The sequence below is a fragment of the Medicago truncatula genome, unplaced genomic scaffold (assembly GCF_003473485.1).
Source record: "Medicago truncatula cultivar Jemalong A17 unplaced genomic scaffold, MtrunA17r5.0-ANR MtrunA17Chr0c01, whole genome shotgun sequence".
NCBI lineage: Eukaryota > Viridiplantae > Streptophyta > Magnoliopsida > Fabales > Fabaceae > Medicago > Medicago truncatula.
Genome location: NW_024340360.1, coordinates 370,556 through 383,725, shown reverse-complemented (window position 1 = coordinate 383,725; position 13,170 = coordinate 370,556). Strand labels below are relative to the sequence as shown.

Below are 13,170 nucleotides of genomic sequence, written 5' to 3'. Positions count from 1 at the left end.
GGATAGTTTACTTTAAATTGCATTTTATTTTATTTCAGGAATGAATATTGGATGGATTGAGTCTTGGAGCAAAAGAAAGGGACTTGGAGCCGATTGGATGCAAAAATATGAAGATTGAGAGACAAAAATATGTCTCCCCCATGCCAGAAGCTTGGCACGGCCCGTGCTAACCTTGGCACGGCCGTGCCACCCTCCAGTCTCACTTTTGCTGCTTTTGCTTAGATTTTAAGCTACTCTATTTTTAGCCCGAATGTAATAGCTTAGATTTTAAGTCGAACAAATGCTATAAATAGAGTAGCCATCCATCACAAATATTCATCTTTACTTGGAATTCAATAAGTGACAATTGCTTTTCTAATTAAAGTTCTTTTCTTTTCCTTTATTTTCTTGTCATTTACTTTTATGCTTTCTCTCTTCTCCCCCATGTCTACGATGAACATGAGTGAGTAGACTTCTCCTTGTCTTGGGATTGTTGGATAAGTCTAAATGACATAATCCTAATCAAACCAAGCTCTAAGCCTTAATCTTATGTAACTCTAATTTCTTATCTAAATTCACCATTTTAACATGGATCAACCATTATCAAACTATGGAAACGAAAGTGGAGGGTTTGATAATTGTTTATCCATTATTCCAAATATCAATTCATAAAACGAAAGTGGAGCTTTGATATTCGAACAAGTGAATTTAGACAAGGATTGCAAAGTCAGCGAAATAGGCTTTGCAATCTTTGAGACATATAGTTTCAATCTTCAAGGGAACTAACTAATAACAATCAAGTCAGCGAAATAGTCTTGATTGTTAGAGGAACCAAAATCTGATAGTAATCAAGTCAGCGAAATAGGCTTGGTTGCTAGAGGAACATAAGAGAAACTGTCTTGAGAAATTAGGTCTAACATAACATTATAAGCTTATAGTTTTGGTTTGAGAAGGACTTGTTATTTAGATGAAACCAACGATCCCAAGGCTCTTTTTATTATATTAATTTTCAACCGTTTGAAAACCCCCAACTTACAATTCTCTTCTCTTCTAATCATCTCTAAAGGTTAATTGAATTAAACTACTCCCAGTCGGAACGATACTCTTTTAATACTACTTCGGTAAGACCGTGCACTTGCGGTTTTATCTCATCAATAATTTAACCATTCAGCCGAAGGTTCTCTGTAATGTATGTCAAAAGAGAATATTCTCCAGGCAGCTTCACACGCGGACAAATATCGACAATCATAATATATTTTTATCTCATCCAAAACATTTTCACCTCCACCACCATAAAAGTTTGCGGTGATGCAATCATGTCCCTTGTTTACATATTTGAAAAGGTACTTGATTGAACGAATTTGGTTGCACCACTCAACATTGATATGAGCATTGTACTTCAAGAGCAGTGTTCTATTATACGGCACAACAAACCTGTTGTCTGCAAAACACTCTCCTTTTTTTACATAAACTCCATTGTCCCTTCTTCTGTAAACTAGATATCCATCGTTATCGATCACGGTTTGATCCACAAATTTCTTTGGAAAGTGCTTGGTACATCTATTTTTGAGCATGCAAGGCGAACTTGTGTTTTGGTCACCACATGGGCCGTGAATCATCAGCGTAGTCACTATATTAAATAACTCCACATTTGTATCTTTGTTTGGAATCTCTGCTGATATAATCTTGTCAAGATCCTCAGGCTTCTTACAACGATATCTTGGCTTCAAAAACACCAGTATGTGTGCATGAGGCAGTCCACGTTTTTGAAATTCAATAGTATATATAACTGCACACATAACATAGAAGGTTGATATAAGTTAACTTCATGGTAAATTAGTCTAAAAAATAAAGTATTGCACAAATGTCATATAATCAGGGAGTCGTGGCTAACTACTGAATATTGTGTATAAAATACCTCTAATAAACATTATATTTACATGGTAGATGCATAATATACGACATGGATTAACATGCTATCTCATCAATGTGCCGTATGGATTCAATTGAAATTCATTTTAGTTCTTGCATCGTGTGTTACAATAAAGAGACGAAGTAGCAATAGAAAGTAACTTCAAATACTTTACAACAGAACATAACATATATAAATAAAATGCTACAGTTGAGACCAAAACTTTAGTGTATACATTACTTACCTGCCCGGACTTCTCCAAATATTTGGCCCTTCTTGATCTCCTTTATGAGATGATCGAGTTTTAACTTGAAAATTCTGCAAGACAAATCTGGTCTATCTGCTGGTCTTCGATTATGCAATTTGAGAAAATCAACAACCTCCGGCCATTTATGATTGCAAGTAAACGTGATGAATAGATCGGGATATCCAATCCATCCACAGATAGCCATTGCATCCTGATAGTTTTGGATCATGTACCGTGGACCACCAACAAAAGTCGACGGCAAAATAATTCTTTTTCCAGTAGTAGCCGGATTTGTCTCTCCTCTTAGAAGTGCTTCAGTTAATCCTTTATACATATCCGCCCTTAACTCTTGTTGATGATTTCTTGCATACCTTAACCTGGCATACTCTATCATACTGAATCCGTCAACTAAAAATTGGTGGAGCAGCCTCCGTGAAAAAACAATAGTTGAAAAAATCCTTTCTCGATGCTGGACCATATAAGCCATCCATTCTAATTGAGTGACATATAACCTTTTTTTCAGTGTCTTATTGGATGATTCATTGTACCCGATATCTTTTCGATAACCATCCTCTCCTCTTGGAAACAAAAGTGGATATTGCAATGGGAAGTAAGATGGCTCAAGAATTGAAATTCTCTGCAAAATACCAGATCTCTCTTCGACAACAACATCTCTTTCAAAATCAGAAGAATCAAAGTCGCCAACTATTAAAGCTGCAACCTCTGACGCTGTAGGCAAATTATACCTCCGACCATCCCGATTTCTCTTGCCTAATATTCTTAGCTTGACAGTAGGGGCATTGCTCGCCTTTAAAGTATCTCTTGCAGTTCTATACTGTTTGACATAGGAATTGACATCATCAAGAATGTCCCTAAGGTCAGCAACTATTGACGATTTGATCGTATCGTTCTCGTCGTCCATCCTACAAACAAAAGCAAAATATCAATATGTATGGTATGAAAGCTTTACTTCAGAGAGTGCAATAAAAAATAAATACCGGAATTACCAAACTGTAAAACATTTTACCTCACAGCGGCCATTCTATTCTTGATTTCGTTGTCGGTGTCATAAATGTACAATTGAGCAAACTTCGGGCCATTTCCTTCCATTGGCAGCAAACTACCGATCCGATGATAATTTTTGCCATTCAGAACAAACGTCGGAGGAGCGTTCCCACTATTCATAGAGCTGTCAATCTTGCCACCCATTGATGTGAAGGCAAACATACTGTTAAAAGATCGAATATTTTCCATAAAGTACTTGCTTCTTTTATTGTCAGAGTAATACAAATCAGCGAGAGGTTCAGGCAACGGTGGGTACGCAATTTTTATACTCCCTTCCTTGCAACACATAGAGAATTCTGGCACAATTGGCTTATACTTCTTGCGATTCCTCTCTCCATACCACATGTGTGATCCACAATATTTGCATATACAATCTGGCTGCCCAAAATCCTCGTAACTTACACTTTCAAGAGAATCTGAAAATAACGCGAGTATCATCAATTGTATATATTGTAACAATGTCTCGGATGAAAGCAAACATATTTATATTTTAATTACAAATAATGGTACCTGATCGAAGAGATGAAAATATTTCCAACAACATATCGGTGCAATTCTGATGCACAATGTCAGAGATGAAGTCTGTTCACATACAACAGCCATATACGTTAAGAAATCATTGTTCGACCAAGATAATTTTCCGATGAAAATTCATATTCATCCAATACGATATAAGCAACACAATTAAACATAAAGTTACAGAGACAAAAAGCAACATTACCTGAATTTGGTGGAATATCTTCGTCCTCCCAATTTTGAAGGCAGTTTCTTACAATTGATTCTTCATTAGCAGATGTGACAGACGACAAAATTTTGTGTGTGGCTTGAAAAAGATGGTTCTGGTTTACAGTTGCATCATCATCCAAATGAATCACTGAATCAAATGAAATAAACACATTTGAGAGGGTTTTAATGTTCTTTTCAGATTAATTGTTTTTTTAAAATCAATCATATGGAATCAATTTCTATGTTTTTTGAATCATTTTTGCATACTTCACTCTCAACATTTTTGCACACTTCACAAAATAATTGAACACACAATATTTTACTATCAGTTTATGCGGAACATATATGATTATGCAGCTATGTAGTAGTTTCTCTATTCTCTCTTTTGTTTCATTAGCTGCTAGTCTGCTACCAAGACATTGAAGATATTATGCTTAAATGATTAAGTTTTATACATGAGTTATTGGATGCATAAGGAGTGAAAGATCATTAAATCATGTCAGTGAAAGACCCTTAAATCATGTACTAAATTGTTTCCATTTTTGAAAACATTGAAAATGTCAAAAATGAAGATATATTGTTTTCATTATTTCCAAAAATGCATAATCCTACTATAATTCATATTTTCATCATCATCGTCCAATGGAAACCAAAAGTGTTCATTGCTAGCTTACCTTCATTGTCTGGTATATCAGAATCCTCGCGGTTTTCTCCGCATATGCCATCGAAAGATCCAACAGATTGGTCGTGAGACATATGTGTGGCATTTGTTAAAACATGTCCACTGGTTCCAAGGATTTCATTGGTTTGGCTGTTAGAACCGCGACTATTCGGTACTTCTGTAAAGAAACATCCATGTTTTAGCAAAATTAGGTGAAACAATTACTAATAGTGTTGCGGTGTTTGTGCTTGACTAACCATTTGTGATGTCGGACAAAGGATTTCTGTTAGAGAGGTTGAAACTTTTATGAGATGAAGGATGATGTGAAACAATTTCTGAATTATCATATATTTGCACAATTTTTCGCCTCTTCCTATTCTCCATTAAGCAAATAGGAGCATGAGATGAAACAGCACAACTAAAAGGAATTGTTGTTCTGTGTAAGTGAAGTGGATAGGCTAAATGCTCTCATATCAGTTGACTGCAATTTTATTGCTGTTTAAGTTATATTATAATTCTAAAAATAATGCACTTATAGTTGAAATTATTTAGGAAGGATCCATAAGAATAGGAGCAGATTTTGTGTCTAATTATTTGTTCTGAGACAAATCAAGATTCTGCAAGCATTTTTAGTTTACAATTTCATTAGGAATCTCACAAAGATATTAGAAACACGTGGGAAAAGAAGTATTAATCATAGTTACAAAAAAAAATAATCTCATAGTTATAAATAAATAATAAGAGAAAATTTATGTTTGTACTTTTCATGGTTGACATGTGTAGAGCAGCAGGAGATCAAGAAAACTTAAGCAAGATAATGGTCAGAGGGAATTGGATCATTATGAAGACCATGCATTTCAAAATAATTCCTTCCCTTCATTATAATACTACCTCCCAAATAAATGTTTATATAGGACTACACAGGTTTCTAAGTTTAATTTTAATTAAGGTAGCAACTTGAGTAAATCTGCTACTCACCTTATCATATGAATTTAGCTTGTAAACCTTATCATATAGAAGAACTGCTACACATTGTGGTAAAAACAAAATTTGCTGATCATTGCATATTTACCAAAGCAATTTCTCTCTTATGGTCACCTGAAAAAGTATTAATCCAAATAAGTTTGTCTAGCCTTTTCTCTAGAAGTAATAAAATGTTGTTATTAAGTCTCTAAATTAATAGTATACTTTTTGCAATGAAGTTACCAATTCATCACAGTTTGGTTAACTGTTAACTGATTTTTGTATTTGTTTTGGTTTGCAAATGTGAAAGTTGATTCATCTTGTTGACTAATATTACCACATTCATGCTTGAACAAAACTTTATTTAGGTGTACTGACAAAAGTTTGCAGAGCTAAGCAAGTACAACCAACACAGCAATACAATGAAAATTAAAGACCAAAATGTAAAAAAATAAAGGAAAAACACTGAATCCTAAATGTCTGATTCATGGAGATTGAAGAAATTCGGTAACAAAGCAGATAGTTCCAGCATTAGAGAAAGTTAAACAACTCTAGTGTCTTTAGGCTCAATCTTGACACGAACAGCCCTGTTAGGTTTTGTAACAGATGCTTGACCAGCTTCACCGTGATCAACAGCCACAGAGTCAATGCTATCAGAGGACCGCTTAAGACCTGTCTTGCTGGTTGGTGTGCCAATCACACAGGTATTGTTGCATGAGTCTTCAGCCTCTTGTACATCCTGCAGACATTTGTGTTAAAAAAATTTGTTTAAATTTCCTACAGATTAAATTTTCTGCATTTGATTGGCAATTGTAGATTATATATAATTAATCAATGAAGTGCCACCTGAACATTATAATTGTTTGCTGCAACACCATTCACACTAAGCTCTTCCACAGATCCATCGTTGGGTTTCTATCACACATACATCAACAAAAGAACCAATTAGTCATAGGATGATTTCCTTATGAACATTAATTAATCTAAAACAGTTATGAGATTGTAATATCAGATATGAACTACCTCCAAATTATACTTAGACATGAACTGTTCGATGACACCAACATCGTCAGATGCCTTCTTAACGACATAATTCCTATACTTCTTCACGACATTTCCTTCACCAACCTCAACCTTGAAAAGAACTTGCTTTTCAATAAGCACATTAAAATCAGGAGGATAATCATTGGTGCCTTCTCCCTGTTGAAAAATCAGAAGATGTTAGTTGAAAATTCCTTGCATAAAAAAAAAAAAAAAAACCTCATATATAGACCATGCAATTATCCACTACCTTCTCATGTTCATTGATTAAGTCCTGCACATTACGCCCAATAAATTGCGTCACTTGGCGATCAAAAAGAACAAAAGTAGCGGACCCTGTATCGTCCATCACAATGACATGCAGCTTGAACCTAACAAATAATCAACCGTATCAATAAACTTCTACGTATGATAAAAACAATTATTATATTCGGATGAGATTTAGATACCTAGGCACAGCACTTTTGCAAGTTTTGCACTTGCGACACCGGAGCATTCCATTGTCAACAGTGACCAATGTAGCACATTGAGTACACGATCGAAAGTACCACTCAACCTCAGTTTCGATCTCACATATAGTGGCAAGTACCGAACCTTGACACACCTGTAAAAATTTCACCGCCTTTTGCATAAAATTCTTGAACATAAATATCAATGATGAATCAGAAAAAATATTCAAAAATCTCTAAAATAGACAACTACCTGAGTTGACTCAATCATACTTTCGATTGTCATTCTCTTGGTGTTGAGCAAGTCATCCGAAAGAGATGCAGAGCTGTTTATGGAAATCTGGCTAACACTTTGGGTCAACTGGAGCGATGTTTTTTTCATAGTGATAAAAGTATAACAATCTCATTAAAAGAATGAAACTCAAGCAGAACAAATAATAAAATTCAGGACAATTATGCAAAATGTCAAGCTCCATCTTGTATTTTTATTTTTTTAAACAAACCATATATGAATTAATTCTTAAGTCTGTAAATTGTAGAAATATAAGAGCATAAATTAGAGTCGCCTAACTCTTGGTTGCTATGTCATCATATGTGGTATCAAGTTAAACAATCATAGCAGCTCATGGTTTCATTGATGCAATAATTATAGGTTATCAAGTTTTACAAAATACGTCCACACCAATCATAAGATTTTAGTGTCTACTTTCTATAAAAACGTAAATGCTTACCCTGCGATGTAAGTAGAAACTTCAGGTAAATCGCCGTTAAGTATCAATTTAGTCCCATAAAACGCATTAACAATCCCCATTGCACCTAGTTTAATCAAATTGAACAGGAAGTGAACATTTTCTACCAATATTTCATGTGTAGATATTAACAGAAAGTAGAAACTAAAAACCGCGAAATACCTAAATATTTGCGTGTCTTGCAAAACTGCAATATCAATACAACAGGAGAAGAGTTGTCGTGGTTAACAAAAAAGCTCACAATTTTGTCAGCATGTTCACCCCAAAGAGAGCAATGCAAACGGTTGTTCCTGCAATCAAATATTAGGCACAATGTTTATCAAAATTATATTACATGAAAGAGGCAAAAATCAAAAGATAAAACTCACTCCAAATCTTGCAAAGTGAGATCAATCACTTTGCTCTTCCTGCCCTCATTTTCAGTTTCCTTTACATCACCCCTTTCAATTACATGACCAATAACATCTGATATAGTGTATAGAAAAGTAAAAACAACTGTAAGTATTTTCTCAGCTCAGGAAGTGCAGAGAGTTATAAGTAATGCACATCACACATTCACAATTGAAGTCTTACCAACAGATGTCTCCTCGACATTTGAAGAGAGGATTTCATTGAATGACATAAACTCAAAAACATTGATAGGGATAGTAGGTAAGTCTTTTTTGGTAAAACTTTAGTTGTGCAGCATACCAAGTTTGTGTTTGTGAGAAGTTATCTTATATGGACCTTCATTAATACCGACGATTGCATTGTGAAGCTCATATGTAGCCCCTTCCTCAACCATTGACCTGAATCTTGCCACCAAATCCTTTCTAACTGTGGCGTGGATACGTCCACCCTATAGATGACAACAAAAGTAGGAAATAGGTGATTAAAATAATAAATTACAGAGAAATATAAACCATCATGTATGGAGGTACTATTAATAGCTCATATTGATCATATTCATTTGTCATATTCATCATAGTGCCGCAAAATATAAACTATATGCATGGACGTACTATTTATAGCAACTATATATATGAGTATAAGTTCTATTTACATTAACTATATATGTTTTCAGATTGTAAACTATATAGCAACTATATATATGCTATCTCAATTTTTCTTAAAGCATGCAAAAATTAAACAACGCAGTAAGTTAAATCGAACTTAATCTAAGTAATTTATGTCATATTCAATTCAATTAGTGATTCAAACATGCATATGCAACAAAAAGAGAATGGCAACAATATATGGTTGTAAGAGGTTAATTTAAAAAATAACATTGAAAAATTGCACAAACCTTTGCATCCACCAGCAACATGTTCATGAATATGATGTTAGTTGGATCTTTTTTAGCTGGAATTAACCAAATGTGAGCAACACGCACACACATCTTCAGGTTCTTCCTTCCTCCAGAAACAGCTGATAGCGGGGTGTATATGCTAGACATTTTTGTTTGGCGTTTTTGAAAAAGGAAGATGCTTACTTAGAACCAGATTATATTGCTATTAGGTTGTGATGTATATATAGAATGAAGGGACAAAAACCGATGAGTAGTGTTTGATGCAAAGGAAGCGATATGTATGATGTTTTTCATAAAAAACAGGAAATACTGTTAGGTAGGGGAGGATTGTATAGTGGAAACGATCTGTTTAGTGTCTTTCATTGAAAATAGCACATTTTGTTAAAGTGGTGAGTGGGGTTCGATGGAAAGGAAAGGATATGTATGATGTTTTTCATAAAAAAAAAAAAAAAGAAAATATTGTTACTGCAAACGATCTGTACAGTTGCTTTTGAATAAAAATAGCACATTTTGTTAGGTAGGAAAAGATTGCATCAGAAGGAAATAATTGGTTTTTTGCTTTCCTTAAAAAGAGGACATATTGATAAGTATTGGCTCCCAAAAAATTTGGAACCAAACTTAATAATAATTCTAAGTTATTCTAATTTCTCAAAAGGAAATAATAATAATAATAAAAATAGAAACCACAAATAAGAACACCAACATATTCATCGTAATTATACCTTTGTGCATCTTTCCGAATGCTGGGTGTACCCTCAATTAAAGTTGAAAGACTCTCAGGCGCAACAATGAAGACATTGGCCAATCTACAAAAAAAATGTTCAGAAATCAGTTTGACAAAATTGGTAGGCAAGGGCAGAAATTCAAAGTTCTATTTGCATCTGTTGCTCAGCTTACAGGCCCAACAATTCAAAGTTCTATTTACTTTACTTATTATATATGTTTTATATTCAACAGGAACACCAAGATAAAAAGTAGATATTTTGCTATGGAGTGTGTCATTATGAACAATATTTTGCCACAGAGAGAAATTGCTTTCAATATTTCAAAATATATTTTTGGACATAATGGATTGTATAACTTGATCAGATAGTTCTCCTTGTGGATTTTCTACAATATTATGTGTTTTATATTCAAGAGGAACACCAAAATAAAAAGTAGATACTTTGCTATGGATAGATAGTGATTGGAACATGGAAAATACTTCAGAAATTTAAAACTACAAAATAGAAGGATCTGATAAAAGCAAATGTTTGCAAGGTTCCGAAGCAATAAAAATAACACGGTGGATCTGATAAAAGAAATTTCTTGCAAGGTTCTGAAGCAATTAAATGAACATGGTCTAATTGTAAACAACATCGAGATAAATGAAATCATTCATTCCAGCCATCGGAGCTCCCAATCTGATTTTGACACCTTCACGCAGCCTGCGAGCCTCCACAAACCTATTCCACTACCCACCTATCATGCAGTGTTCGTAAGGAAGAGTACCAAAAATTAAGTCACAGTCCCATACATTACCGCAATCATCCACAATCTTCACATTGGTAGCAGAAGTATCCAGCATTTGCGCAACATTTCCTGTGTAAATGAGTATCTGCATAAACCAAAATGGAAGCAATCATAACTTAGTCAATGAGAAGCTAATTAAAAAATGATGTTTATCGGAAAAGTGTATCATACCAAAGCACCCTTTGTTACATCATATTGAGATAACTTTTTTCCGAAATCTATAATCATGTAATTGATACTATGACGATAAGAGAGAAGAGATGTTTTGGGTTGGAGATGTTTGTTGAAAGTTGTGTGCACATTAGTTCTGTCAATAAGGAAATGCATGGGTGGATCAAAAACGGGATAGTTAATAATCTTGTGAAACCTATCAGTCAGCTTCATATCAAAATGTCCAACACCAACAAAAATCAGAGTAATCCAAGCTCCTAGACTAATCCCATAAAAGTCGCGAATTTCTTTCCATCCCTTTGTTAAAAAAAAAGTCACCATTAATGCTATCGACTAAGACCTCAAATTGATTGCCCTTTGGATCAGTCAATGTTGCAAAGCGCCCAATCTGATCTCCAAAATCACTGCCGAACATTCTTGGCAAGCATACGACACCCTGGTGATAACAACAAAATTATTTGTTTATTATAACTGTTTTAAATTGGATCTATAAATATTTATCACACTATGGTAGGCAAGACCTACCGTAATTTAAAAAAAAAAAAGGACATTGAACTAATATGGATGATTAGGCAAATATGTGGCTTATGAACACCGGTTGATAGATGTGCCTCTTAATTTAAAAAAAATCAAGAGGTGATAAGAACAGAACTATACAGATAGCAAACAACACTATTCAACTACTCTAAAAGGTTAAGACGACTCAATTCCATGGTTTCCAAACAGCACTACACATACGAAAATCATTATACATATAGCAAACAGCACTATACATGTAGCAAACAACACTATACATATAGCAAACATTTATAATTTTAGTTTCTAAGATGACTCAATTCCATGGTTTGCAAACAGCACTACACATATAAACAACATTATTAGTAACCTGACAAATAGGTGAGAACTAATATCCATGATTAGGCAAATATGTGGCTTATGATGAACAAATATTTAGTTTATGCAAACAACTATCTGTCAATTTTCATATAGCAACATTTATACAAAACAACACAATATATATAGTAAACACTTAGTTTCTAAAATAGAACAAACATTTACAATATACAAACAGCACTATAAATTTAGCAAACAACACTATTCAACAACTATCTGTTTATAATTTAAAAATAACATTATAGCTTGTTCTGTACAACGAAAATGAAAGTATACTCACAGCGTCGAAGTCGTACTCGACGATGTATGTTATGTACTTTACTTGTAGCTTGTTGATTGCCTTGTCATATTTTGAAAGTGGGTTTTTGAGCAAAGGACGTATAAAAAACGAAAGTGAAATTTTTGTCATGTATATATGGCAGAAAAAATATAATTAGATTAAAGGAATATGTGTTAAAAAGTTTACCAGTTAGGCAGTGATAGGACAAAAGAGTCTCTATATTTATGCCGGCCATGTTTTCTAAAATAGCGATGAAAAGAATAGGGTTAATAGTGATGAAAAGAAGAGAATCAAAGAATAGAAAAAGGTATGTTAACTAACCAGGAGTGATGTTGCTTCTAGTATGTGGTGAAGCAAGAGAAAAGGAAGAACCGATTTCTTTTGTTGAAGAAAATAGGAGATTTGGTTATGAGTGTGATTTGGCAGATCTGTTGAAACAAAAAAATAGAACAAATAAAATAAGCATTAAGGTTAAAACAGTAAATTAAGGCAATAGGGTTTCCTTATTAGAAATTAGGATGTACAAATGGAAGGTGTATGAAAAAAAAAACAGAACCAAATTGACATGACTTATTGAACAACATAGGAACAAAATTTATAAGATTTTTGCTTTCGCATTTGACTTACTCTATAGATTTAAAGAGTAAATATGATTATCCCTCGGTAAGAAATCACACTTCCCCTGTTTCTGCATCTGTCATTCAATCATCAAATGAGCATATATTCAAATGAGCAAGATATAATCAGGGCTTACGGGTTTAGGTTACCAAATGGGCATAAAATCAATTGAATGAAGCTTATTGCATAAACTACAACTAAACAAAACTCACCATGATGAAGCTATTCAATATTCTGCTCTCCACATTAGAAAACATAAAATGGTTCATGATTGTTATCAAGAACCAACTCACAAATGGTTTTACAGCTCCTAAAATCTCAGCAATTTGAGTATACTTTATAGTCACCATTAATTGCTGAAGGGTTTGACGTTGATTACCTAGAAATTTAGCAAATACACACAGATAAAATAAATTAAATACATACAAATTTCTAAGGCTTATTTTTCCATACCTTTAAGTAGCGTAGCTTTCCTTTTATAAAAACACAAATTTATGATTATAAAACACAAAATCAAAAGCCAAATTAGTGATTGCATAAACTACAACTAAACAAAACTCACCATGATGAAGCTATTCAATATTCTACTCTCCACATTAGCAAACATAGAAGGAC

At 33.8% G+C, this 13,170-nt stretch overlaps 2 protein-coding genes and 1 long non-coding RNA gene across 3 annotated transcripts; all 3 read right to left on the bottom strand.

The window, feature by feature from the left end:
* Window positions 1–6,094: 6,094 nt before the first annotated feature.
* Window positions 6,095–7,425, bottom strand: LOC120577827 (uncharacterized). The gene is made up of 6 exons (XM_039829720.1): window positions 7,297–7,425; window positions 7,044–7,198; window positions 6,845–6,965; window positions 6,577–6,753; window positions 6,400–6,468; window positions 6,095–6,292 (listed from the first exon to the last, which is right to left on the bottom strand). The coding sequence occupies exons 1-6, from the start codon at window positions 7,423–7,425 to the stop codon at window positions 6,095–6,097; spliced, it is 849 nt and encodes a 282-aa protein (XP_039685654.1).
* Window positions 7,426–7,770: 345 nt separating this feature from the next.
* On the bottom strand, window positions 7,771–8,414 carry LOC120577826 (uncharacterized). The gene is made up of 4 exons (XM_039829719.1): window positions 8,366–8,414; window positions 8,161–8,257; window positions 7,955–8,082; window positions 7,771–7,859 (listed from the first exon to the last, which is right to left on the bottom strand). Exons 1-4 carry the CDS (start codon window positions 8,412–8,414, stop codon window positions 7,771–7,773), a joined length of 363 nt encoding a protein of 120 aa, XP_039685653.1.
* A 4,132-nt stretch (window positions 8,415–12,546) lies between these two features.
* LOC112418029 (uncharacterized) lies at window positions 12,547–13,170 on the bottom strand. Its single transcript, XR_003008344.2, has 3 exons — window positions 13,118–13,170; window positions 12,768–12,934; window positions 12,547–12,631 (listed from the first exon to the last, which is right to left on the bottom strand). It is a non-coding gene; the product is annotated as an uncharacterized lncRNA (long non-coding RNA).

Bases quoted from the DNA above. Each gene is read 5' to 3' on its own strand.
- LOC120577827 (XM_039829720.1), bottom strand. From the start codon at position 7,425: ATGAAAAAAACATCGCTCCAGTTGACCCAAAGTGTTAGCCAGATTTCC. The intron at 6,754-6,844 runs GTAGTGGATAAT...ATTTTTCAACAG, and splicing joins TAATCAATGAACATGAGAAG to GGAGAAGGCACCAATGATTA. The intron at 6,469-6,576 runs GTAGTTCATATC...TATGTGTGATAG, and splicing joins TGTCTAAGTATAATTTGGAG to AAACCCAACGATGGATCTGT.
- LOC120577826 (XM_039829719.1), bottom strand. From the start codon at position 8,414: ATGTCATTCAATGAAATCCTCTCTTCAAATGTCGAGGAGACATCTGTT. The intron at 8,258-8,365 runs GTAAGACTTCAA...ACACTATATCAG, and splicing joins TGTCGAGGAGACATCTGTTG to ATGTTATTGGTCATGTAATT. The intron at 8,083-8,160 runs GTGAGTTTTATC...ATTTGATTGCAG, and splicing joins CTCACTTTGCAAGATTTGGA to GAACAACCGTTTGCATTGCT.